The sequence below is a fragment of the Macaca thibetana genome, chromosome 16, assembly GCF_024542745.1.
Source record: "Macaca thibetana thibetana isolate TM-01 chromosome 16, ASM2454274v1, whole genome shotgun sequence".
Taxonomy (NCBI): Eukaryota; Metazoa; Chordata; class Mammalia; order Primates; family Cercopithecidae; genus Macaca; species Macaca thibetana.
Window position 1 is genome coordinate 35498335 of NC_065593.1, and position 26931 is coordinate 35525265.

The 26931-nt window shown below is 39.7% G+C and overlaps 2 protein-coding genes across 5 annotated transcripts in view; one reads left to right on the top strand and one right to left on the bottom strand.

Moving 5' to 3' along the window:
* SKA2 (spindle and kinetochore associated complex subunit 2) overlaps window positions 1–26931 on the top strand; it is a 976874-nt gene that overhangs the window by 485289 nt on the left and 464654 nt on the right. The gene's annotated exons all lie outside the window — the stretch shown is intronic.
* DHX40 (DEAH-box helicase 40) overlaps window positions 1463–26931 on the bottom strand; it is a 45677-nt gene continuing 20208 nt past the window's right edge. For all 3 annotated transcript variants that reach the window (XM_050764675.1, XM_050764677.1, XM_050764676.1), the window contains 8 exons: window positions 25109–25189; window positions 22761–22918; window positions 11195–11309; window positions 10565–10673; window positions 7451–7545; window positions 4320–4389; window positions 3830–4058; window positions 1463–2766 (listed from right to left, as the gene is read on the bottom strand). In XM_050764675.1, coding sequence (XP_050620632.1) covers window positions 2627–2766; window positions 3830–4058; window positions 4320–4389; window positions 7451–7545; window positions 10565–10673; window positions 11195–11309; window positions 22761–22918; window positions 25109–25189 — 997 coding nt within the window. In that variant the 3' untranslated portion in view covers window positions 1463–2626. The remainder of the gene's footprint in view (window positions 2767–3829; window positions 4059–4319; window positions 4390–7450; window positions 7546–10564; window positions 10674–11194; window positions 11310–22760; window positions 22919–25108; window positions 25190–26931) is intronic.

Below are 26931 nucleotides of genomic sequence, written 5' to 3' on the forward strand. Positions count from 1 at the left end.
TCAAAAAAAAAAATTTGTCTTTGATTCTTTTTGTTTTGTTTCATTTAGTAACTTGAAGGTGTATTCCCATTCTTTTAAGAACAAACTCCTCCATAAAACCCACCTTTCCTCCAAGGCTGCTTCCACGTTCTTGCCTTAACTAGATCCAGCATTCCCTTGATACTACTACTCTCACAGTCCTCTAAATGCAAACTGAGATACAGAAATTTTTTATCAATAACACTGTCACAGTTATCACAAAACTGTAATGATGTCCTTCCCTTCTAACAAATCCATAAAGTAATTCCAAATTCCACAGATTGGTTTTCAAAGCTTTCTATAATCTGACCTCAACATTTTCAGCCACCTACTCTCCTATATATATACTATGCACCAAGTAAACTCAACTGTTTGCCACCATCTCAAACACCCCCTGTGCTTTCTATAAATAATTCTCTGTCTTGATCTATGCTCTTCTTAGCACCCACCTGTTTATCAGACATTCATCCTTCAAGGAAAATTCTTCCTTACAATATAATACCAACAAATATAGAAAAGAATTAGAAAAAAAAAATCACCATTTTGCAGCCATAAGAATAAAATGGATTCAGGCAAGAACCATCAATTGATGGTAAATCTAAAATGTCATATTTTATAAGGAACAATATATTTTATATAATAAAAGTATCTCCCCCCCACATTATTTATGAATTATAAGGATAACCAGTTTGATATAATTTAAAAAGCACCCTAATAAGTAATTAAAATTAATACCACCAGTAAGGGGAAAATGCCATGTACCTCCAGATGTGATACCATGACACTACTACTTATGCAGTATTCTAGTTAAAAATGCATAACCATGAAGAAACATTGGAGAAACCCAAATTGAGAACATTTTATAAAATAACTAGCCTGTATTATTTTACAATGTTAATGCTGTGAAAGATAAGGACTGAGGACTCTTTCCAGATTAAGAGACTAAATATAATACATGATCCTAGACTAAATGTTGAACTACAGAAAAATGCCATAAAGGACATTACCAAAACAACTGATATAATTTGAGTGTGATGTGTAGATTCAGAATGTTTGCTTAATATTTACTAAACTAGAAGAGCTTTCATTCCAAGAATCCACACACACTCCCACCACGTCTAAGGAAACGCCCTTATACAATACACCTGAGAAGAGAGACTGACAGAACTAAATGATTAATATGTGCTAATAACAGTGTCTAGAGCACTAAAAATAAAAATGAACAAATTAAAACACTGGAAAGGTTTGGAGAAACCATCATCACTCACCTTACTTTAGGGACAAACACATGAATTTGGGTCCTTGTGATTTTTGATAAAGATTTCAAGTTTCTATTATTGAACATAAAACTAGATTCCAAAGGAAATAACTAGAAGAGTTATTGATAAAAAATTTAGATTCTTAACTTTTACACAAAATATCTAAAAACACACATTATACTGTCTTTTGAATTTTAATGACACTAATAGCTTTATTTAACAAACATTGAGTGACTACTATGTGCAAAGCACTATGCTAGGTGCATGAAAGATACAAAGATGAAAATAGACAGTCCCTGCCCACGAGGAGCGTATAATCTAGTGAGGGAGACAAATACACAAATAACTAGAATACAAGGCAGTAAACAAGAGTGGGCAAGTGCTGAGTGTGGCCTGAGTGTGATACTAACTAGCCTCAAGGTTCCAATTTGAAACATGATGAAATAGTGTTGCCTGCTTTGAAAATCCCATCCCAAGTTTGGCATAATGGAAGTTAAATGGCCCTTCCCAAGCAGGTGGAAATAACAGAGTAGGCCAGGTGGAGGGGCTGCTTGAAAGTACTATCACACCTACATACATGGTGCTGATATAAGTACGTAGGTACAGCTAAAAAAGAACTTATATGTGTGTGTATATATATATATATATCATCTGTCCTTTGGTTAATGGCTATAGCTACTGTTTTAAACAATATACTTTGATATAAAAAGGAATTTGTATAATCCCAGAAAAATCAATTTAAGGATTAATATTAATTCAAGAAAGAATCCTGCCATAGGCAATTTTATTTACTAACTGATTAAGTCTTTTCTCTAAGTATCTATAAAGCTCTGTAGCAATTAAATGGTTAGACATCTAAGTATTGCTGAGTAGAAACCTCTTATGTTCAGCCTTCTGAAAGAAATGGTCACATACCTGATATATAGCACTATTCTAACAGCAACAAGAAGGCCTTAAAGAGATTTTAAGGAAAATAATTTTTAATGCTTCAATGCAAATGGAGTACACGCTGATTAAATACAACTCAATGTTCTTTGAAAACATCTCAATGACAGCGTTTGATACCAGTTAAGGCCAGCAAAACTGTACTGAGGAAAATATTACATGTACTGTCTTTCATTGGTTTCATGTATCATTGCTTATGACTATGGCAACCCGATCTTTTCTTTGACAATTGCATTTATGGGAACTGATGAGCTTTGATTTATGAGCTTTGATTTGCTTTAGTTCATAGGCCAATAACAAGTGCTGACCACTTCCTCTTGGTAGTGCTGTCTGAAATAACTGGCAAAGTAGAAGCACATTTCCTGGCTGCTTTTCCTACTTCCTGAATTGGAGGATTCACCACTTTAGCCTGTTTCCTTCCGTGTGTCACTGTGGTCCTGGGTCCTCTGCTGCTTTCTCTCAAGGAAACGAGCCCGTGCATCAGATATGGATTTGTCATCATTTCTTCTTTGCATTTTCTTTAAGACGTCTTTTGATATTCCATCTGAAAACATTATAAATTAATCCAATAAAACTTAGCTTTGAGAATCAGTACTAGAAATGTTAAAAGAAAGAGAAGCCCTGATTTTTCAATGTTAACAAAGTAAAAAGAATAAAGAGAAAATTAAATTTTGCCCTTTCAAAAGCAATGTAGTCTATGGTTACAAAATTAAGAGCACCAAGGTCAATGAGTCAGAAAAACTGACCCTAATTCAAGCATGTGGCACAGTGTTATAATACTGTAATAAAACACCTAGTGGCTAACATTTCTAAAGACTTTTCTATGATTTCTTGGGCAAAACTCTTCACCATTCTATTTTTCAGTGATGTCAAATAAAGAAAATACAACATGCTTCATGATTCAACCTCAAAAAGCTTTACTAAAAAGTTTTCTGTATATGTGAGCTGATAAACTTTCTGTCCTATTTCAGTACCACAACTATTTATGCCTCCCAATCAGGGTCCTAATATTTCATAGAAAAAGCCCCTTGGATATACAAAATTAGCCAGGCATGGTGGCGCATGCCTGTAATCCAGCTACTCAGGAGGCTGCGGCAGGAGAATAGCTTGAACTGGGAGGCGGAGGCTGCAGTGAGCCAAAATCGTGTGTCTCAAAGAAGAAAAAGAAAGACGAGAGAGAGAGAGAGAGAGAGAGAGAGAGAGAGAGAGCGCCCCTTGGAAACAAAGGGCGCTGAGTTAATAATGCACAAATCATATATATATATGTATGTATATGTGTGTGTGTGTGTGTGTATATATATTTTTTAGAGATAGTGCCTCACTCTGTCACCCCCAGGCTGGAGTGCACTGGTGAAATGACAGTTCACTGCAGCCTCAAACTCCTGGGTTCAAGCGATCTTCCTGCTTCAGCCTCCCAAGTCACTGGGACTATAGGTGCACACCAACATGCCTGGCTAATTTTTTTTTTTTTTTTTTTTTTTTTATAGAGATGGGGTCTCACCGCATTGCCCAGGTCGGTCACAACATTTTTATAAACAAAAATAGTAAAGTACTACTAGGAAGCAGTATGGCATAGTGCTTAAAAATAGAACAAATTATTTCCTCACCCTTTAGCTGCTTTACATTTTCCTTATTTGTCCATCTCCTTCTTGCATCTTCTCTCACTTCACGTCGGGCCACACTGCTCAAATCATGTGCGTTAAACTCATGCAACTTGGGTAACAAGTCTCTTACCCATTCATAACGGATTGGGCATACAATTCTTGCGTAGACTTTGGTGGTAACCAATACCTCATGAAAAATGATCCATTCAAGTTTGGTTTCCTGTTCATGAAGCTATACAAAACATTTCTTTTAAGGATGATAACTCAATAACCTGCCCTATTCCACATTAGACCAACCAGATAGTCCAAACCCTTCTCAATTAATTCCTATCTTCTTCAATCAGGAGGCATGGGCCAACCAATACCCTTATAGATCTATGTAATATAGATATATGTACATTTAACCCCAAAGTGAAAAGTAGAAGACATTTGTATATTACTTATTTCTACAACTTTACAAATTTCTTCCCTTTATTAAAAATGAACTACTTACTGCTGAGGAAGGATGAATGTGAACTGGGCTTCCACGCCCATCCATTGTGCAAAATGTTCTCCCAACAGATCTATAAACAGAAAAACAAAATGATAAAGACTACAACAGTAAAGCAATGAAGTAAATGAAGCATTACATTCAGCAATGAACAATTACAGTATGTTCTATTACGAAGAGCATTATAAGCAGAGGCTTACATTTATTCAACTGTCACTACAACCTCTGTACCAATTCATCTTAAATTAATTACACAAGTTAAACAGTCACTACAATTAGGTATAAGGAATCAGTAGTAATATTAACAATAATCTGTGAGCTTTGAGAGCCAGAACTTTATTAAAAGGTCAAACCTGAAACTCAAATAAATTAGCTAGACTTCTCAAGATCACCAGCGCTAACGCATGGTAAAACCAAGTCCTAAACGGTTCTTCTGTCTTAAATACGGTTTATGTTATATTATGCTGCATCTCTTTTTAAAGGGATGATTTTTCACTACTCTAGAACTTGACAATTAATCTATCATTTTTCTAATTCATGCCCTTATTTTCTTCTACATTTCCCTACCTATCATTCCAAAAAACTTGTCAAAATAATAACCCTAGTTCGTCATAATTTATTTCCTATAGTACTTTGTATGTATTCATAGTATAACCCAGATCAGACTGCATTGTAATTATTCACTTACATATCTGTACCCTCCATTAGACTCAGGTATCATCAAGAATGATGTAAGGACTCATGTTACTCTACCTTTCTATTTTTAGTACCTGCCCAGTGTTTGGCATACAGCGGGTAATCAAGACATACCATATTTTTAAAAGTGTGAAACAATTGGAATTTACAGAAAAGTTGCAAGTAAAAAAACCTTTTTTTTTTGTTGTTGAGGCGGAGTCTCGCTCTGTCGCCCAGGCTGGAGTACAACAGCACGATCTGGGCTCACTGCAAGCTCTACCTCCAAGGTTCACCCCATTATCCTGCCTCAGCCTCCCGAGTAGCTGGGAATACAGTCACCCGCTACCACGCCCAGCTAATTTTTTTTGTATTTTTAGTGGAGACGAGGTTTCACCATGTTAGCCAGGGTGGTCTAGATCTCCTGATCTTGTGATCCAGCCACCTCGGCCTCGCAAAGTGCTGGGATTATAGGCGTGAGCCACCGTGCCCAACCAAAAAAATATTTTTTACCTGAATCATTCGACAGTAAGCTGCCAACCTAATACCCCATCATCCCCAAATACTTGAGTGTGCACTTCCTACAATCAACAATCAAGAACATTCTGACATGACTATAAGCATCAAAACCAGAAAATTAACACTGATACATTACTAACATCTAATCCTCAGACCCCACTGACATTTCACTGAATGTCTTAATATCCTTTATAGCAAAAGGATGTAATTCAGAAGCATACATTGCCTTTATTTTTCATTTCCCTTTGGTCTCCTTCATTCTGGAATACTTCCTCAGTCTTTGACTTTCATGATCTTGGCACCCTTAAAGATGTCAAGGCTAGTTACTGTGTGGTATGTCACTCAATTTGAGTTTGTCTGTTTCAGGATGATTAGATTCAGGTTATGCATCTTTAGCAGGAATATCACAGACATAATGCTGTGTTTTTCTCATTGTATCCTATTAGGAAGAACATGATTTTGATTTACTTCATTATGTTCACTTTGATTGCTTGATTTAGGTAGCATATACCAGGAATCTCCACTGTAAAGTTACTTTTTGCTTTTGTAATTAACAAAAATTTTATGGAGAGGTGCTTGTAAACAATTCCATTTCTCATTAAACTTTTACTCCTTTATTTATACCACGATAGACATATGATTTCACATTTTATTAAGTCCGTAATAATCCACTATTATCATTACTTATTTTGATGCTTAAAGTGTCTCATATTTGATCACTTGGGGCCTCTTCATGCTGGCTCCTATATTCTTCTGACATAGCCTCAACCTTTGGTAATCACTTCTTTATTTGCTGGCAAAATAATATGTTCTGGGCTCATCTTGGATTTTTCCAGCCCCATTTCTCCAAAGACCCCTGATTCCTTTAAGTGGCAGATGGATGTCCCAAGTCAAGATCTGGGCACTACATCTATTCATTGTTATTATCTCAGAGCTAGGGCATATATACATATAAATATTTACATACATACAAAGACACATATATACACCCACTAACATCTATTTTTATTCCAGTGTCCGTCCATGCATCCATCTATAATGAAACCCATAACTTCATAATGATACTCTGAAATTTCAATCCAACAGCACAGAGATCATTCCTATTTTCTCACTTTCGGTATTTCTAACTCCCTTCACCATTATCACTTACAGAGTTATGTGATCAATTCCTCTGTATTTAATGAATCTCCATCACCATCACTGTTGCCCTTTATCTATAAAGATGCCTTCCTCACTACACTCAGACTGATGCCCCAAACCAAATAACCCCTCCCTACCCTTGCTCAAGCCCTAACACTCCATGCCAAGCTACCCTTCCTCAGGGATGCTATGCTCAACCTACTTGGCTTTCACACTATTGACAGGGCCACCCCTCTGTAAGAAAACTCTTGTTACTGCCGGGCGCGGTGGCTCAAGCCTGTAATCCCAGCACTTTGGGAGGCTGAGACGGGCGGATCACAAGGTCAGGAGATCGAGACCATCCTGGCTAACACGGCGAAACCCCGTCTCTACTAAAAACACAAAAAATTAGCCGGGCGAGGTGGCGGCGCCTGTGGTCCCAGCTACTCGGGAGGCTGAGGCAGGAGAATGGCGGGAACCCGGGAGGCGGAGCTTGCAGTGAGCTGAGATCTGGCCACTGCACTCCAGCCTGGGCGACAGAGCGAGACTCCGTCTCAAAAAAAAAAAGAAAACTCTTGTTACTTGCCTTAAGTGAAGATAACCCATGCTGGACAGCCACCCTACAAACATACCCCTCCTACCCTACTTGAGCTCTAATACCACATTCTGAGCCACTGCAGCTGTCCCTGGTCATTGTAATTCACATCATAATCATCACAGAGCTTAAATCAAATCTTCAATGTTTAATATTAAATAGTCCAATATTATAGTTAGTCAAATACAGTATTATATCTTGATCCATCTCTCAAGTCCTTATTGCTTACCTTCGAGCTACATTTTTGAAATAGCCTGCACAAAGACACCTTCGTAGTACTTCATGTTTAGGGCCTTCAAAGGTCTCTCTTGGGAAATCACTTTGCTGTAAAAAGAATATATAGAGTGGTAAATCTCACAGTACAATTTGAAATAATCTTTTATTTTGAAAAACCCCCATTTCTAAAGACCTCTGTTTCTGGCCAACATAGATTAAGAGAGACCAGATTTACCCTTCCACCTAAAACCAAAAAAATGGACAAAACATATGAAATAATGATTTCCAAAACACTGTAATATCAGGCAATAAAGGACAGAGACAGGAAATAAATGCAGTACGCCCAACAACTGTCCCAACTTCAGCCTTAAGAAAGACTGCAGACCAAGATACAGGGAAGTGAAGCCCAAATGGAACTCAGAGAACTCCCTGGGTTAGAGAGACAAAGCTGGGAGTCCAGGAAGAGCAACATGGCTAGAATTCACAGGCCAAGAGTTCAGGAGAGAAGAGAAGCGTACAAAGACACAACTCCAGAGAGATGCAGAAGGTCCTCCTCAAGTGTTGAGCTGAATAGTGATTAGCACATGAATGTGAGGAAACTACCAGCCCAAGAAAAGAACCACTTAAAAGGATAAGAAGTAAGGGCATGGTGTTTTCACAGGGCTAGTAATGGTGCCTGTTCCTATAAGCCACATGAAAATACTACACCACAATAATTCGTGTGATGTTAGGAAGAGTACTCAGATGGGCCTTGCCTCAGTAGTGGGGAATAACTAGCACTGCACTTAGCACTGCCCTGATTCCACCTAACAAATCATGCAAGCAAGACCCAAAAAGAAAGATCAAAGACCATTTTCAAGTAACTAGAACACAAAAATATCCAGCACCCAACAAGGTGAAATTCACAATGTTTGGCATCCGCTGAAAAATTATCAGGTATGATGTAAAGCAAAAAAGCACAATCCATAATGAGAACATCAATCAAAATCAACCTAGAACTGACACAGATTTAATTATATTTTATTATAATTTTCTGTATAGCTGGATTACGTATGTTCAAAAAGTAGAGACCTGAAAAATAAAATGTAAAAATTTAAAGACTGAAATCCAACATCTGGAAGTGAAAATACAACACCTGAGATGACAAATATACTAGATGGGATTAATGGCAGATTAGACTAGACACTGCAGGAGAAAAGATTAATGAACTTGAAGACAAGGCAAACAGAAAACATTCGCAGCGAAACAGAGAAAGTATAATAGTGGTTTCCAGAGGTTGGAGAAAGAAGATAATGGGTAGGTTTTTTTGTTTTTGTTTTGAGTCAAGGTCTTACTCTGTCACCCAAGCCGGAGTGAAGTTGTGTGATCACAGCTCACTGTAGCCTGGATCTTCTAGGCTCAAGCAATCCTCTACCACAGCCTACTGAGTAGGTGAGACTACAGGTGTGTGACACAACCCCTGGCCAATTTTTTTTTTTTTTTTTTTTTTTTTTTAGTAGAGACAAGGTCTCGCTGTGTTGCCCAGGCTGGTCTCAAACTTGCTGGGCTCAAGTGATCCCCCTACCTCGGCTTCCCAAAGTGCTAGAATTATAGGCGTGAGCTACCATGCCCTGTCGGGAATGGGGAGTTATTGTTGAATGGTTATGGAGTTTTATTATAGTATGGGATGATAAAAAAAGTTCTGGAGATGGAGAAGTGGTAAGGGTTGCACAACACTGTGAATGTTTTAAGTGTACACTGACCTGTACACATAAAAACAGTAAAAAAATTTTTTTTTTTTGAGACATGGTGTTGCTCTGTTGCCCAGGCTAGAGTGTGGTGGCATCATACCTCACTGCAACCTCGAACTCCTGGGCTCAAGTGATCCTTCTGCCTCAGCCTCATGAGTAGCCAACACTACAGGTGTGTGCCAACATAACCAGCTAATTATTTTAATTTTTTGTAGAGACAGGTCTCACTGTTTCTCAGGCTGGTCTTGAACTCCTGGCCTCAAGTGGTCGTCCCACTTTGGCCTCCCAAAGCATTGGGATTATAGGGGTGAATCACCAATGCCCAGTAGAGGTAAATTTTATATTAAATATTTTACCAAAATAAGATATGTAAATTGAAAAATAATCATGAGGAGTAAAAGATGCCAGACAAAGAGCATATGCTGTTTGATTCCATTTATGTAAGATGCTAGTAAATGCAAACTTATATACAGTAAGTCCTCAATGTCAATAAGTTCTTAAAAACTGTAAAGTTAAGCAAAATTTTTAAGATTTTTTTTTTTCTCATCAGTGTTAAAACAATGGTGAATAAAGCAATATTTTTCTAGGGCCTGCTGTATATCATTTTGCTTAAAGTCACAGTTTCCAAGAAACTACTGATGACATTAAGTGAGGACTTACTGGATAATGACAGAAAGCAGATCAGTGGTTACCTGAGTAGGTGAGGCAGGAGGGCCTGCTAGGTGAGACAATGGATTATGACAGGGAATGAGGCCAGGTGCAGCGGCTTATGCCCATAATCCTAGCACTTTGGGAGGCCAAGGCAGGTGGATCACTTGAGGTCAGAAGTTCGTTGAGACCAGCCTGGCCAACATGGCAAAACCCCGTCTCTACCAAAACTACAAAAATTAGCTGGGCATGGTGATGCAAGCCTGTAATCCCAGCTACTTGGGAGGCTGAGGCAGGAGAATTGCTTAAACCTAGGAGGCGGAGATTGCAGTGAGCCAAGATCATGCCACTGCACTTCAGCCTAGGTGACACACTGAGACTCCGCCTCAAAAAAGAAAAAAAGGGAGGGAATGGGAAAACTAGAAGATGATGGATATGTCCCATTATCTTGATAACTGTTTTATGCGAATGTCAAAACTCATCAAAGTGTGTATCTTAAATATGTGTAGGTTATTGCACGTCAATTATATATCAGGAAAGCAATTTTTAAATATCTTCATTTCTGCACATACAATTCTTTTATTACTACTAGGAATCTTTCATGGGGTCAGGGAGATGGCTGTACATAGAAACAAATAGAAAGGAAGGGTGGTAGAATAGAAAGGGTGCTAATGTACATCAATGAAAATTCAATATGAAATATTTAGGTCCAAAATGCTATTCAAAAAAAAAAAAATTACGGCAATCACCTGTTTAAGCTTCCTGATTAGTTCTCGAAGTTGAGCTTCCACACGAAATGCAGAAAATAAGCACCTCCAATGAATCCAGTGTTTTTGGCACCATGAAGCTGGAGCTCCACTGCAAAACAAAAAACTGGTATCTTTAAAATATCTTCTCTAAGTAAAAGACAATCTAAAATTCTCATTTCTATTACAAAAGTGGAAACCCATAAACAACTGTCAGTTCCTTCAGGAGACCTGTCCAAGTACTAAAAAAATTTTAGGAAATTTGAAAAAAACAATTAAATTAATGAGGGTGCCCTGACTAAATTAAAAAATAATTTGTAAATGAATTTCTTTACTTATATATGCAATAGCAAATATTCAATCATTTTTTAATGTAGACTACCTATATAGAAGCAAAATTCTATAAGGTCATTTTCATGAAAAGTTTGAGGAGAAAAGAAGATAATCAGTATTATATAATAAATACCTACTAAGCAACAGTCATCTGACATAGATAACTTCACTGAAATTCAAAATACCTTAAAGTCAATATCATCTTGTGACACTGAACTTTAGTGTCACAAGCCACATAGGTACATATTGGAACCATACATCAAACTGACATTTTCCAGGACAAAGGACTACCTTACATACCTTGATTTGCATTGTTCAAAGATGACAGCTAAAGTTGCAAAGTCATTAAATCCTCCAGCTTTAGTTGCCAATTCTCGATGTCTCTGTTCTGCTTCCTTCTGGTACTCTGGATCAACTAAAAGAATTGGAGAGGCAATTCAGTTATACTTTACAGTAAGTGCCGACAATCACTTTGTTTTCAAAAACTTATTAAAATCTGCCTCATCCTCTAGGGTGAAGTAAGGTAGAACTATATTAACTCTTCTTAACTCCTCTTGGGAAGCTCTAATTTCTCCCACAATTCCTTTTTTTCTTTTAATATCACTTTGGAGATTTTACCTGAATAACAACATTATTTCTCCCAATCTATTTGTCTTTTTAAAATAGTATTTGTAATTTACTTTTTAAATTAGTTTTGTTATAAGAGTAATCCATGCTTACAGTTAAAAAAAAGAAATGTAATGGTATAAAAAATATTATGTGAAAGTTCAATGTTCCCCAGTCACACTACCCATAAAACAGTCTTCAAGGCTAACTACTGTTCATTATTTAGTGTGTGTCCTTCCAGGTAATTTCTATGTATATACAAGCATATGTACATAGTGTTTCATTTTTCTATAAATGGAATATATAATCTGAAAATGTTTATTCATTTAACAACAGCTCCATATCAGTACATATAGAATTATTCATTCTCAAAAATAGCAATATAGGGTCAGGTGTGGTAGCTCACGCCTGTAATCCCAGCAATTTGAAAGGCCAAGGCAAGTGGATCAATTGAGCCCAGGAGGTCAAGACAAGTCTAGGCAACAAAGCAAGATCCTGTCTCTACAAAAACTACAAAAATTAGCCAGGCATGGTGATGCACGCCTATAGTCCCAGCTACTCAGGAGGCTGAGGTGGGAGGATCACTTGAGCCTAGGAGGTTGAGGCTACAGTGAGCTGTGATCACATCACTGCACTTTGGCCTGGGTAACAGAGTGAAACCTTGTCTAAAGAAAAAAAAAATGATACAGTATTCCCCAGGAGTATGGGGAACATAACACAATTTAACCAGTTCTTATTTATCCAATTCCCAATTGTGGGCAATTAGACATGATCTCCATATATACAGAACTGACCTACTACGAACAATTTCTTTTTTAATGTAATATTGAAGTATAACATGCATACAGAAAATTACACAGGACATAAGTGTGTAGCTCAATTAATATTCACAAACATAACATACCAATGTACCCAGATCAACAAACAGTATCACTAGCATCTCAACAGCCCCCCTTTATGCCCTCCTTCAAGTAACTACCCATTCCCTTCCACAAGAGTAACTATATCCTGACTTCTAATCCTACAGATGGATTTTGCTCATTTTTAACCTTTGTATAAATGAATCATATAATATGTACTTGATATGTCTGTTTTCTCTTGCTCAACATTATATTTTTGAGATTTATCTGTTACTGACTTTGATACCACTTCCCCTGACCCCATTCAGGACCGATGTGCTCTCTGATTGCCCAAATTCCCCATATAGCACTTTATCCAGGGCTAATCTTTCAGAGTCCCATTTTTTCAAAACTGCATAGGGATCCTTCCTTCGATCTAACACGTCACATCACAATTCCTATTCCCTATACTTATCACAGCTAGATTTAGCAGAGGCACAATGTTGCCTGATTCCAGGGAGCAGCACTTACTATAGAATACAATGTGAATCTGCAAAGCAGCAGTTCCTGTTACTAGGAGGAAAGCAATTTGATTAAAGAAAACACTGATGAAGGTATAAAGTCTTCTATCTCATGCTTTAAGTAGCTTCCAACTATGTTACCTAGGTAACAACTGAATGAAGCAGCTAGAAACAATAAAAAAAAAAAAGAGTATGATTTATCTCAGACCATACAAATGACCCTGGTAAGGAAAATATATAAATGATTATTAATCTCCATTTCTTGAACTGCTCAGGGATACTAATTTTGTTTTTTGTTTTTTTTTTGTTTGTTTATTTTGTTTCGTTTTTTGAGACAGAGTCTCACTATGTTGCCCAGGCTGGAGTGCAGTGGTGCAATCTTGGCTCACTGCAACATCCACCTCCCTAGTTCAAGCAACTCTCCTGTCTCAGCCTCCCAAGCAGCTGGGACTACAGGCACACACCACCACACCCAAATAATTTTTAAATTTTTTAGTAGAGATGGGGTTTCACAATATTGGCCAGGTTGGCCTACAACTCCTGACCTCAGGTGATTCGCCCACCCCAGCCTCCCAGAGTGCTGGGATTACAGGCTTGAGCCAACACGCCAGCCAGGGATACTAATTTTTAACCCAAAATATTTCATTTCAAGCACCTAACTGCCGTCCCCCAGAAGATATCATGCCAAAAATCAAACTGCACTAGACTCCAGCATCAACCCCATCCTGGCTCTCAACACTAGGAGGCAAGCCTACCTATGAGTCAGTGCCTCCTGGAATCCCTAGAATCACGGCACCATGCAGTCTGTGTTTGCATGCATTTTTGATAAATTTTAACTTTTTATAATAGATTTGTATATATTTTATGGTAGTAAATTATAAAATAGACTAGTACTGGAATAGGAATTAAAAGAAATTAAAGACTGTATAAGCAAAAACTCAGTTGTATGTAAGAAAACCTACTTCCCCCTGAGGAAGAGAAAGAGATGGAGTCCTTTAAAATTAACTGATTGTTTTTCTCTCTGTGGCTAGTGAGCCTTATCTCTCCCATTCCCAGGCATTGTGAAGACTCCGTTTCTCCAGCTGTGCAGCTGTAAGGTCACTAGACAGATAATCTCAAGTCGTAAAACATGTTATTCCTTGAAAAGTAAGAAATAAAGTAATGCATGTCTTAATTAAATAACTGTCTTTGTTTCTCGCTTCTATAATATGCCTCCCCCTGCACAGATCTCCCCCCACCCCACGAAATGCTTAAAAGGTAGCTTGACTCTTTGTTCAGGGCTCGGTCCTTTGGATGTTAATCCAACTGAGTCAGTGCACCTAAATAATTAAGTAAGTCCTCCTCAACCCCTCAGTCTCCTGATTCCTTAATTATCCCGCAGCATTTCCTACACATATTTTATGTTTTCATGACATATGTTTTCTTAATTTTTTTGATATTTCCAGGCTATGGAGTTCATCTGTGAGTTTTTTCAAAGTGTCACAAATCTCCGAAAACTTTTCCAATATATTTATTGAAAAAACTGGCCAGGCACGTGGCTCACACTTGTAATCCCAGCACTATGGGAGGCCAAGGCAGGAGGATCACCTGAGGTTGGAAGTTTGAGAACAGTCTGACCAACATGGAGAAACCGCATCTCTACTAAAAATACAAAATTAGCCGGGCATGGTGGTGCATGTCTGTAATCTCAGCTACTCGGGAGGCTGACGCAGGAGAATCACCTGAACCTGGGAGGCGGAAGTTGCAGTGAGTTGAGATTGTGCCATTGTACTCTAACCTGGGCAACAAGAGCAAAATTCTGTCTCAAAAAAAAAGAAAGAAAAAATCTACAAATAAGTAAACCTCCACAGTTCAAACCTGTGTGTTCAAGGGTCAACTGTATTGGGAATGGTAGTGTGACGAGTTAGGTAAAACTTCTTTTCTAGAGAGACATCTATTAAACTAGTCAAAATTACCAAAGACAATCATTCAAAGTCTCTGGAGATTGATTAAAAAGCTTAAGACAAGCCTAATCTATGGAATTCGGTGAGGACAGTAGGAAGATGGCCCCACCCTCCACAGCTGTGTGTGTGGAAGGGCTATGCAAGAGCCTTCAGGGCAGCCTGAAAGCGGCAACTTTTCCCTGACTCCTAAATGCTACTCGGTAGGGAAGATCAAAGTGTAATAGCTAATGACAGCTTATGCAGTCCTCTGTTCCCCACAGCTCTGTGTTGCAGAAGAGTTGTTCCACTGGATTCAGCAGCTCAGTGGTAGTTCCCACTACTCCCAGTTTCCTAGAGCTATTCCAGGTTTGTATGTTTGCAACCAGTGAACATCCAGAGATTGCATCTCACAAGGCTTTGTGCTGAGGAAGATGCAAAGTGAGCCGCAGTATCAGCTCCTAACTCCCCAACCCCAAGCTTCTGCTATTTAGGGAGGTCCCAGATAGGATAGCCAGTGAATAACAGGCCCCCATTACCACCACCACCCTCTCCACCTCCTGCTTCATAGCACAGAGATTGTTTCCAGGAAAGGATGGGGAAAGGATTATCAAAGACTGGCAATATCTTGCCCCTGCCAAGGTGCCCAACTTTATTTGGATCAAGACTAAGGAGCAATTTATGCCCTGGGCACTGTCAAAAACAAAAGAGCCAGCAGCTAGCAATCACTGGTGACTAACAACTTGCTGTAACACCAATAGAGACAGACCAGTCAAAAATTCAATGGAGAAATCGGTGAAGGAGAGACCTGCTAAGAGCACAGTCTTCCTGGTGTTCTAGAAGACTGTTCTCATGTCCAAAGCTAAGCCTTCTGAGAAGTAAATAGAGAAAGAACATCTGAGCCTCTACTCTTTAGCTGAACACAGTACAAATTTATCAGCTCCCTCAACCACAAATGTAGTCTCCGAACCACAAACACAGATTCAACAGTAAAAGGTGAAAACATCACTGGCTTAAATTAAAAGGCTTAGGTACAACCTCCGATGAATCACTGACCACTGGAGTTGACAAGGACAAAAAACAAAATGAAAACTGCCATAAAGGGACTCAACAGTAGATTTGGGCTGGCAGAAGAAAGAATCCATGAATTAAAGTTTTTTTTTTTTAATTTAAGACAAGGGGCTGGGCATGGTGGCTCACACCTGTAATCCCAGCACTTTGGGACGCCAAGGCAGGAGGATCACCTGAGGTCAGGAGTTTGAGACCAGCCTGGCCAACATGGCGAAACCTCATCTCTACTAAAATTACAAAAATTAGCCGGGCATGGGGATGCAAGCCTGTAATCCCAGCTACTTGGGAGGCTGAGGAAGGAGAATTGCTTGAACCCGGGAGGCAGAGGTTGCAGTGAGCCAAAATCATGCCACTGCACTCCAGCCTGGGCGACACAGTGAGACTCCGTTTCAAAAAGACATGGGCAAAATATTCTAACAGACACATCACAAAGGAAGACAGATAAATGGCCAATAAGCACATGAAAAAGTGCTCAACATTATTAGTTATCAGGAAAATGCAAATTAAAACCACAAAGAGGTACATAATAGAATGTGTAAAATAAAAGTGACTGGCAATACCAAATGTTTAGAAGGGTGTTTAGTGCAAGCTGTACTCTCAAACACTGCTGATGGGATTTTTAAATGGTACAACTATTTAGGGAAAAGGTTGGCAGTTTCTTAAAGGTTCACATATACCTACTCAATGGCACAGCAAATTTCTTTCTTAGGTATTTACCTTATCTAAGAGAAATGAAAATAAACACCTGCAAAATTTTTGTGCAAGAATGTTCAAAACAACTTTACTCAAAAATAGAACTAAACAAGAAACAATTCAAATGTCCATCAACAGGATAATGCACAACTGTATATTCATAAAGTGGAATACTAGTCAACAATAAAAACAATAAAGTATTCATACATACAACAGTATGAATAAACCTAACATACATTATGTTGACCAAAAGAAGTCACACACAAGAAAGGAGAGTGTATAATTCTATTTATATGAAGTTTTGGGCTGGGCACGGCGGCTCACACCTGTAATCCCAGCGCTTTGGGAGGCTGAGGCCGACGCTGACGGATCACCTGAGGTCAGGAGTTCGAGACCAGCCTAGCCAACACAGCGAAACATCGTCTCTACTGAAAATACAAAAATTAGCCAGCCATGGTGTCGGGTGCCTGTAATCCCAGCTACTCGAGAGGCTGAGGCAGGACAACTGCTTGAACCCTGGAAGTGAAGGTTGCAGTGAGCCGAGATTGTGCAACTGCACTCCAGACTGGATGACAGAGCAAGACTCTGTCTCAAAAAAAAAAAAAAAAAAATCTATTTATATGAAGTTTCAGAAGAGGCAAACTAATCAGAAAAAAATAAGAAAAGTGTTTAACCAAAGGTAGGTAGAGTGATACCTGACTAAGAAGTGGCACTGAGGGAACTTGCTAGAGTGATAAAAATGTTCTATATAGTGATAGGGCTTGGGTTATATGGGTATAAGCATTTTACAGAATTCATTGAATTATACACATAAAATTTATGCATTTCACTATATGCAAATTTTACCTAAAATTAACTGTAAACAAATATCAAACTGTAGTTATATAGGATTGTTTTTCACAGTACTATAACTTACCATTTCTCAAACTACTTTCTGTAGATTCTAGGGAAAATGGACAATTTCAATATGGATACAATATTGTATTTTATATCTTGTATATATATATTGTATAGTAGTATTGTATCAATGTTAAATTTCCAAACTTTAGGCTGTGCATAGTGGCTTATACCTGTAAACTCAGCACTTTGGGAGACCAAAGCAGAAGGACTGCTTGGGCCTAGGAGTTTGAGACCAACCTGGGCAACAAGACGAGACCTCATCTCTACAAAAAAAATTTAAAAAATTAGCCAGGCAGGGTAGCATATGCATGTGGTCCCAGCTACTAAGGAGGCTGAGGTGGGAGAATTGCTTGAGCCCAGGAGGTCAAGACTACAGTGAGCCATGATCCCACCACTGCACTCACGCCTGAGCAACAGAGTGAGACTCTCTCTCAAACAAAACAAAACCATTTCTTAATTCTGATTAAGGTACTATGGTTAAATGAGAGATTGCCCTTGTTCTTGCCTAATATAGATGTAAACGTTTTGTGGTAAGGGAGCACAATGCTTCCAATTTATTCTTAAATGATTCAGAAAAAGAAAAAATCCATTTATATATACATATATAGAGGGAGACAGAATAATAAAGCAAAGGGGGTAAAATGTTAAAAATTGCTGAAACTGCATAGAAGGTATAAAGGAATTCCTTTGCTATTCTTATTTGAAATTATATAAGAATAAATGTCACCCAAAAAAGGCTAACACCAGACTGATTTTATCTATTTAAATATTCCAACATGGAAAAACATTTTTCTTTTTCTAGCCTTAAAAGACTATTAGAGTAGGTCACCTTAATCCAACTTCTTGGTTTTACAAATGAAAAATGAAATCCAGAAAAGCTAGGGCCATGGTCAGATAATTAGGTAGTAGTGGAGCTGGACAGAACCCTGCACTCAATACTTCAATACTCTGTAATAGATTTTGAAATATTTTAGCTTCTCTCTTTCTCTCTGTTTCTCTGTCTCTCTCTCTCTCTCTCTCTCTCTCTCTCTCTCTCTCTCTCTCCCCCTCTCTATCCCCCCCGCTCTCTCTCTGTCTTTCTTTTTGGGGATGGAGTCTCACTCTGTCACCCAGGCTGGAGTGCAGTGCCATGATCTCGGCTCACTGCAACCTCCGTCTCCTGGATTCAAGCAATTCTCCTGCCTCAGCCTCCCCAGTAGCTGGGAACACAGGTGCATGCCACGCCTGGCTAATTTTTATATTTTTAGTAGAGACAGGGTTTCACCATGTCAGCCAGGCTGGTCTCAAACTCCTGACCTCAGGTGATCCACCTGCCTCAGCCTCCCAAAGTGCTGGGATTACAAGTGTAAGCCAGCACACCTGGCCTATTTTTTGATTTCTTATTAGAGATGGGGTTGCCCAGGCTGGCCCTGATTTTGTGGGCTCAAGCAATCATCCCACCTCAGTCTCCCAAGGAGCTGGGATACCACTGTGCCCACTGGTATTTTTAGCTCTGATACTACCTCATGAAAACCAGTTAATATTACTTATTTTTACACAGCATTTTGTTAGAACAAAAAATTGCAATTAGGAGTATTACTAGAATTAAAATTCTGACACTTCAGACTGCAACTGCTGGGTGCAATGGCTCACGCCTGTAATCCCAGCACTTTACAAGGCCAAGGCTGGCGGGTCACTTGAGGTTAGGAGTTCGAGACCAGCCTGGGCAACAGAGTGAAACCCCATCTCTACAAAAATACAAAAAATTAGTCAGGCATAGTAGCAAGCACCTGTGGTCCCAGCTGCTCGGGAGGCTGAGGTGGGAGGATCACTTGAGCCTGGGAGGCAGAGGTTGCAATGAGCCAAGATCAGGCCACTGCATTCCAGCCTGGGCAACACAGTGAGACCTTATCTCAATAAAATTTAAAAATGTTTTAAATTTAAAAAAAAAAAAGATTGCAATCTATTTGAAATAGTACACTGATTATTTTTATAGAAAAATGTATCCTCCATTATAATCATGGCAATAATAAATTAATCCGGAACCGATACTTCCAGCCTACAAAGGGATAAACCAGTGAGCTAACACATTCTATTGTCTGCCTGCAGACAAGGTATCCTGTTCACTTGGAAGCTCCTTGAAAGAAAAAATTATTCCACTGCATGAAAACAAATCTAACATATGTCAAATTAAATTGTGTCCTATACTGACACACCAAGAAAAGAAAGAAGCAGAAGTTTAAAGACATGGAAACTTCAAAAGAATTCTCTAAGGATGCAAGGGCTAAACTACCTTTTTCTTTTGATCCTACAAAAAAAAAAAAAAAGATTAGTATATTACTAATGTCCTATAAAAGCACTACCTTCCTTTACTAATGAAAGGAAATTAACTCTCGGCCAGGAACATCATATATTCTTTGTGCCAAAAAACTAACTTAAAGGATAACAAAATATAAAACTTGTTTATCCGGGCTGGGCGTGGTGGCTCATGCCTGTAATCCCATGGCCGAGGTGGGCGGATCACCTGAGGTCAGGAGTTCGAGACCAGCCTGACCAACACGGTGAAACCCCATCTCTACTAAAAATACAAAAATTAGCCGGGCATGGTGGTGCATGCCTGTAATCCCAGCACTTGGGAGGCTGAGGCAGGAGACTCACTTGAACCTGGGAGGAGGAGGCTGCAGTGAGTTGAGATCACACCATTGCACTGCAGCCTGGACAACAAGAGTGAAACTCCGTCTCAAAAACAACAACAACAAAACTTGTTTATCCTTAGTTTTCTGTCCTAGGACTAAGGCATGGTAAACCCTCAGCAAATGCTCAGTGAATTACTGGCAGTCTAAATAAATGAAGAGATATTCCATGTACATGGATAGGAAGACAATACTGTCAAGATGTCATTTCTTCGCAACTTGATCTTTTTTTTTTTTTTTTTTTTTTGAGACGGAGTCTCGCTCTGTCGCCCAGGCTGGAGTGCAGCGGCTGGATCTCAGCTCACTGCAAGCTCCGCCTCCTGGGTTTACGCCATTCTCCTGCCTCAGCCTCCCGAGTAGCTGGGACTACAGGCGCCCGCCACCTCGCCCAGCTAATTTTTTGTATTTTTTAGTAGAGACGGGGTTTCACCGGGTTAGCCAGGATGGTCTCAATCTCCTGGCCTCGTGATCCACCCGTCTCGGCTTCCCAAAGTGCTGGGATTACAGGCTTGAGCCACCACGCCTGGCCCAACTTGATCTATCTTAATTACAACACAATCCCAATGAAAATCCCAGCAAGGGCCGGGCGCAGTGGCTCATGCCTGTAATCCCAGCACTTTGGGAGGCCAAGGCAGGTGGATCACAAGGTCAGGAGATTGAGACCATCCTGGCTAACACGGTGAAACCCTGTCTCTACTAAAAATACAAAAACTTAGCCAGGCGTTGTGGCGGTCACCTGTAGTTCCAGCTACTCAGGAGGCTGAGGCGAGAGAATGGCATGAACCCAGGAGGCGGAGCTTGCAGTGAGCCCAGATCAGGCCACTGCACTCCAGCTTGGGTGACAGAGAGACACTCTGTCTCAAAAAAAAAAAAAAAAAAAAAAAAAAAATCCCAGCAAGTTATTTTGTGAATTTCAATAGACTGAAGTTTATATGAAAAAGACCCAGAATGGCCTAAACAATTTTGAAGAGGAGGAACAAAACTTCAAGAGTTACTATAAAGCTCCAATAACCAAAACAGTGTGGTATTGGTGGAAGAACAATCAGATAAATGGAACAAGATACAGAGCCCAGAAACAGACCCATATAAGCACCGTCAGCTGATATTTAACAAAGAAGTGAAGGCATTTCAACAGAAAAAGGATAGTGTTTTGAACAAATGGTACCGCAACAACTGTACACCCAAATACTAAAAGACAATAGAAGAGAAAATCCAGATGACTTTGGGTATGACAATGACTTTTTTAGAAACAACAATAAAGACACAATCTATGAAAGAAATAATTGATAAGGTATACTTCATCAAAAATAAAAACTTCTGCACTGCAAAAGGCAATGTCAAAACAATTAGAAGATAAACCAGGCTGGGCACGGTGGCTCACGCCTGTAATCCCAGCACTTTAGGAGGCCGAGGTGGGCAGATCACGAGGTCAGGAGATCGAGACCATCCTGGCTAACACGGTAAAACCCCGTCTCTACTAAAAATGCAAAAAATTAGCCAGGCGTGGCGGTGGGCACCTGTAGTCCCAGCTCCTTGGGAGGCTGAGGCAGGAGAATGGCATGAACCCGGGAGGCGGAGCTTGCAGTTAGCCAAGATCGCGTCACTGCACTCCAGCCTGGGCGACTGAGAGGGAAAAAAAAAAAAAAAAAAAAAGAAGATAAACCACAGACTAGGAGAACATATTTACAAAAGATATATCTGTTAAAGAACTATTTAAAATATGCAAAGACCTCTTAACAATAAGAAAACAACCCGGCTGGGCGTGCTGGCTCATGCCTGTAATCCCAGCACTTTGGGAGGCCAAGGTGGGCAGATCACCTGAGGTCAGGAGTTCGAGACCAGCCTGGCTAACATGGAGAAACTACGTCTTTACTAAAAATACAAAATTAGCCAGGCATAACGGCACTTGCCTGTAATCCCAGCTAAAACCATATAGCACAAACAGTGATCCCTTTAGTTAATAATAAGGTGTCAATATTGGCTCACCAATTGCAACTTATGTGTCATACAAATGAAAGCTGTTAATAGGATAAATTGCTGTGGGAGGTTGAGGGGATGAATGTGAACCCTCTGTACTTTCTACTCAATTTTTCTGTAAACTTAAAAATTCTCTAAAAAATAAACTCCAAGGCCGGGCGTGGTGGCTCAAGCCTGTAATCCCAGCACTTTGGGAGGCCGAGATGGGTGGATCACAAGGTCAGGAGATCGAGACCATCCTGGCTAACACAGTGAAACCCCGTCTCTACTAAAAACACAAAAAACTAGCCGGGCGAGGTGGCGGGCGCCTGTAGTCCCAGCTACTCAGGAGGCTAAGACAGGAGAATGGCGTAAACCCGGGAGGCGGAGCTTGCAGTGAGCTGAGATCCGACCACTGTACTCCAGCCTGGGCGGCAGAGCGAGACTCCGTCTCAAAAAAAAAAAAATTAAAAAAAAAAAAAATTAACTCTAGTAATTTTTTAAATTGTATTTTTCCTTTTTTAGTAGAGACGGTGTTTCACCATGTTGGTCATGCTGGTCTTCCAACTCCTGACCTCAAGCAATCCACCCTCCTTGCCCTCCCAAAGTGCTGGGATTACAGGCGTGAGCCACCGTGCCCGGCCAAGTTTATTAATTTTAAAAAACACAACTTAAAATAAACATCTTACCAGGTCTAATGAAGACGTTTTCCACAGACAACATTGCTGCTATTGGAAGTAGTAGATCTTCACAATCCAGGGAAGCAGCTTTTATTACTGCACATGTCAGATGTGGAGGCAAAGGAAACTCCACCATAGACAAACCCAATCTGGTGACATGGCCACTCCTTAATACAAAGAAAAAGTTTTTAAGTCTTTCTACATTGGGAGAGTTCAAATGTAACATTCATCATTCAGAATAAATCAAATATAATTTACATTACCTCCAATCACCTCCAGAAGTTCAATTCAATTTAAGAAAATTAGGCCAACCGTGGTGGCTCATGCCTATAATCCTAGCACTTTGGGGGAAGCGGGAGGCAGGTCAGGGATCACCTGGAGGTCAGTCTCTATTAAGAGTTCAAGAGGTGGCGGGCGCCTGTAGTCCCAGCTACTCCTGAGGCCGGAGAATGGCGTGAACCCGGGAGGCTTGCAGTGAAACCCCACTGCACTCCAGCCTGGGCGACAGAGCCTATCCGTCTCAAAAAAAAAAAAAAAAAAAAAAAAAAAAAAAAAAAAAAAAAAATTAGCTGGTGGCTCATGCCTATAATCCTGCACTTTGGGAAGTGAGGCATGATCACTTGTCAGGAGTCCCATTTGCTATTACAAAAATTTGGTGGCATGCACTTGTAGTCCCTGCTACTTGGGAGGCTGAGGCAGGAGAATCACTCAAACCTGGGAGGCAGGAGTTGCAGTGAGCTGAGATCGTGCCCCTGCACTCCAGCCTGAATGACAAAGCCAGACTCCATCTCAAAAAACAAAAAACAAACGAAAAAAAAAAAAACCAAAAAAAATTAAATACTGTGGTTACTGCTAAGAGAAACACGAAGATAAATCCCTACTGTCAAAAGTTATGATACATCCAGTAAGCAATGAGGCAGAATAAACGAATATAATAAAAGATACAAACATGTTACAAAAGCATAGAGGGGCCCAGTGCAGTGGCTGACACCTGTAATCCCAGCACTTTGGGAGGCTGAGGTAGGTGGATCACTTGAGGTCAGGAGTTCGAGACCAGCCTGACCAATATGGTGAAACCCTGTCTCTACCAAAATATAAAAAAATTACCAGGGCATGGTGGTACATGCTTATAACCCCAGCTCCTTGGGAGCTGAGGCAGGAGAATTGCTTGAACCTGGGAGGCGGAGACTGCAGTGAGCTGAGATTGCACCATTGTACTCCAGGCCAGCCTGGACAACAAGAGCAAAACTCTGTCTCAAAAAAAAAAAAAAAAAAAAAAAAAAAAAAAAAAAAAAAAAAAAAAAAAAAAAAAGAAAGAAAGAAAATGTCTTTGAAGACATGACAGAATAATAATTGTATTTTTATTTTATTTTACCTTTTTTTTTTTTTTTTTTTTTTTGGAGACAAGGTCTTGCTCTGTCCCTCAGGCTGGAGTGCAATGGCGCAATCTCCTCAACTCACTGCAACCCCCACCTCCGAAGCTCAAGTGATCCTCCCACCTCAGCTTCCTGAGTAGCTGGAACTACTGGTGTGTGCCACCACGACCGTCTGATTTTTGTATTTACAGTGGAGATGGGTTTTACTATTTCCCAGACAGGTCTCAAACAACTGCACTCAAGCAATCTGCCCGCCTTGTCCTCCCAAAGTGCTGGAATTACAGGCGTGAGCCACCACACACATCCAAGAGAATAATAATTATTAATATCAAACTTTACCCCATCACACAAACATAAAAACAAGGACTCTGGCTCCTTTATCATTTTTATGTATCTAGCATAATGCCTGGCACTAAAATGGTACTCAGAAATTACTTGTTAAACAATACCAATATTTATTAAACAAAAGGGGTTTTATCTTGTAGTTTTTCTCTCTCTTTTTTTGTTTTTTTTAGACGAAGTCTCGCTCTGCCACCCAGGCTGGAGTGCAGTGGCACGATCTTGGCTCACTGCAAGCTCCGCCTCCCAGGTTCACACCATTCTCCTGCCTCAGCCTCCCAAGTAGCTGGGACTACAGGCGCCCGCAACCATACCCAGCTAATACTGTTTTTGTATTTTTAGTAGAGACAGGGCTTCACCATGTTAGCCAGGATGGTCTCAATCTCCCGACCTCATGATCCACCCACCTCAGCCTCCCAAAGTGCTGGGATTACAGGCGTGAGCCACCGCGCCAGGCTAGTTTTTCAATCAGAATTGTGATGAAAGACTAACGACAAATTCTAACTTCAAGTAAAACAATCCATTCAATGTAAACAAATTATTTTCTACTGATAGAGAAAGTTATTTAGAGCCCTGTTTAAAAAGAGATCAATATCTATTTTGGTTATGCGTTTTTTTTTTTTTTTTTTTTTTTTTTTTTACCTGTCAATAGCATCACACTGGTAAAGTTGTTTAAGAGCTTCTAAAATAAGTCTCTCATTAGGTGGATCCAAATAGGGAAACCTGTGTGTTTAAATAAGATATGAAGTGAGAGGCATTCCTTGAACATGGTAGGATTTTATATAGATATGACGAAAATTTCTTTAAAAGGTTTTATTTCTATTTTTCAAGTCATCTTTTTCTAAAAAAAAATTCTATGATCATGATCAGCTTTCAGCAAAAGAGGAAATAATTTTTTTCTGAATCACACTCCTCTACTTCAAGAAGTGATTCTTTTTGACTCCCCTTAGCTGAAATACTCTCACCAGTCTCCCTACTTATCCTAATCCTGCCCCACCCATCCTTCACAGCCAATGTCAAGTGTACTCTTTTCTGTACTCCATAATTTTTTTCCAAACTTTTATAAAAATAGTAGAGAAATATTAATTGAAAGTGGCTGAAAATTATAAATTGTTCAATAGTACCTTAAAATGCTTTTTTCTTTTTGGAGACGGAGACTCACTCTGTTGCCCAGGCTGGAGTGCGATGGCACGACCTCTGCGCACTGCAACCTCCATCTCCCAGGTTCAAGCAATTCTCCTGCCTCAGCCTCCTGAGTAGCTAGGACTACAGGCACATACCACCACGCCTGGCTAATTTTTTGTGTTTTAGTAGAGACAGGGTTTCGCCGTGTTGCCCAGGCTGGTCTTGAACTCCAGTGCTTAAGCAATCCGCCCACCTTGGCCTCCCAAAGTGCTAGGATTACAGGCGTGAGCCACCACACCCGGCCTCAAAATACTTTTTAAATTTAATTTAATTTTTTTTTTGAGACGGAGTCTCACTCTGTTGCCCAGGTTGGAGTGCAGTGGCGTAATCTGGGCTCATTGCAAGCTCCGCCTCCCGGGTTCACGCCATTCTCCTGCCTCAGCCTCCTGAGTAGCTGGGACTACAGGTGCCTGTCACCACACCCAGCTAATTTTTTGTATTTTTAGTAGAGACAGGGTTTCACCATGTTAGCCAGGATGGTCTCAATCTCCTGACCTCGTGATCTGCCCGCCCAGCCTCCCGAAGTGCTGGGATTACAGGCATGAGCCACCGCACCCGGCCTAAAACAAATTTTTTAAACAGAGCCATAGCTATAAGTTCATATTAAGTTTGTGATGATCTAATAATTTCAGATCTCTACCACATGTATTTGCTATTGTACATCCCAAACACAGGATATAAAATATATCCTTTCAAATGTATACCCTGTTGATTTTTGCCCATGGTTCTAATCTGTTAGTCATTTTAAAGTTTGGTTTTACCTGCTCCTGAATGACTACTGGGTAAATAATGAAATGAAGGCAGAAATAAAGACGTTCTTTGAAACCAATGAGAACAAAGACACAATATACCAGAATCTCTGGGACACATTTAAAGCAGTGTGTAGAGAGAAATTTATAGCACTAAATGCCCACAAGAGAAAGCAGGAAAGATCTAAAATTGACACCCTAACATCACAATTAAAAGAACTAGAGAAGCAAGAGCAAACACTTTCAAAAGCTAGCAGAAAGCAAGAAATAACTAAGATCAGAGCAGAACTGAAGGAGATAGAGACACAAAAAACCCTCCAAAAAAAACAATGAATCCAGGAGCTGGTTTTTTGAAAAGATCAACAAAATAGACCACTAGCAAGACTAATAAAGAAGAAAAGAGAGAAGAATCAAATAGATGCAATAAAAAATGATAAAGGGGATAACACCACCAATCCCACAGAAATACAAACTACCATCAGAGAACACTATAAACACCTTTACGCAAATAAACTAGAAAATCTAGAAGAA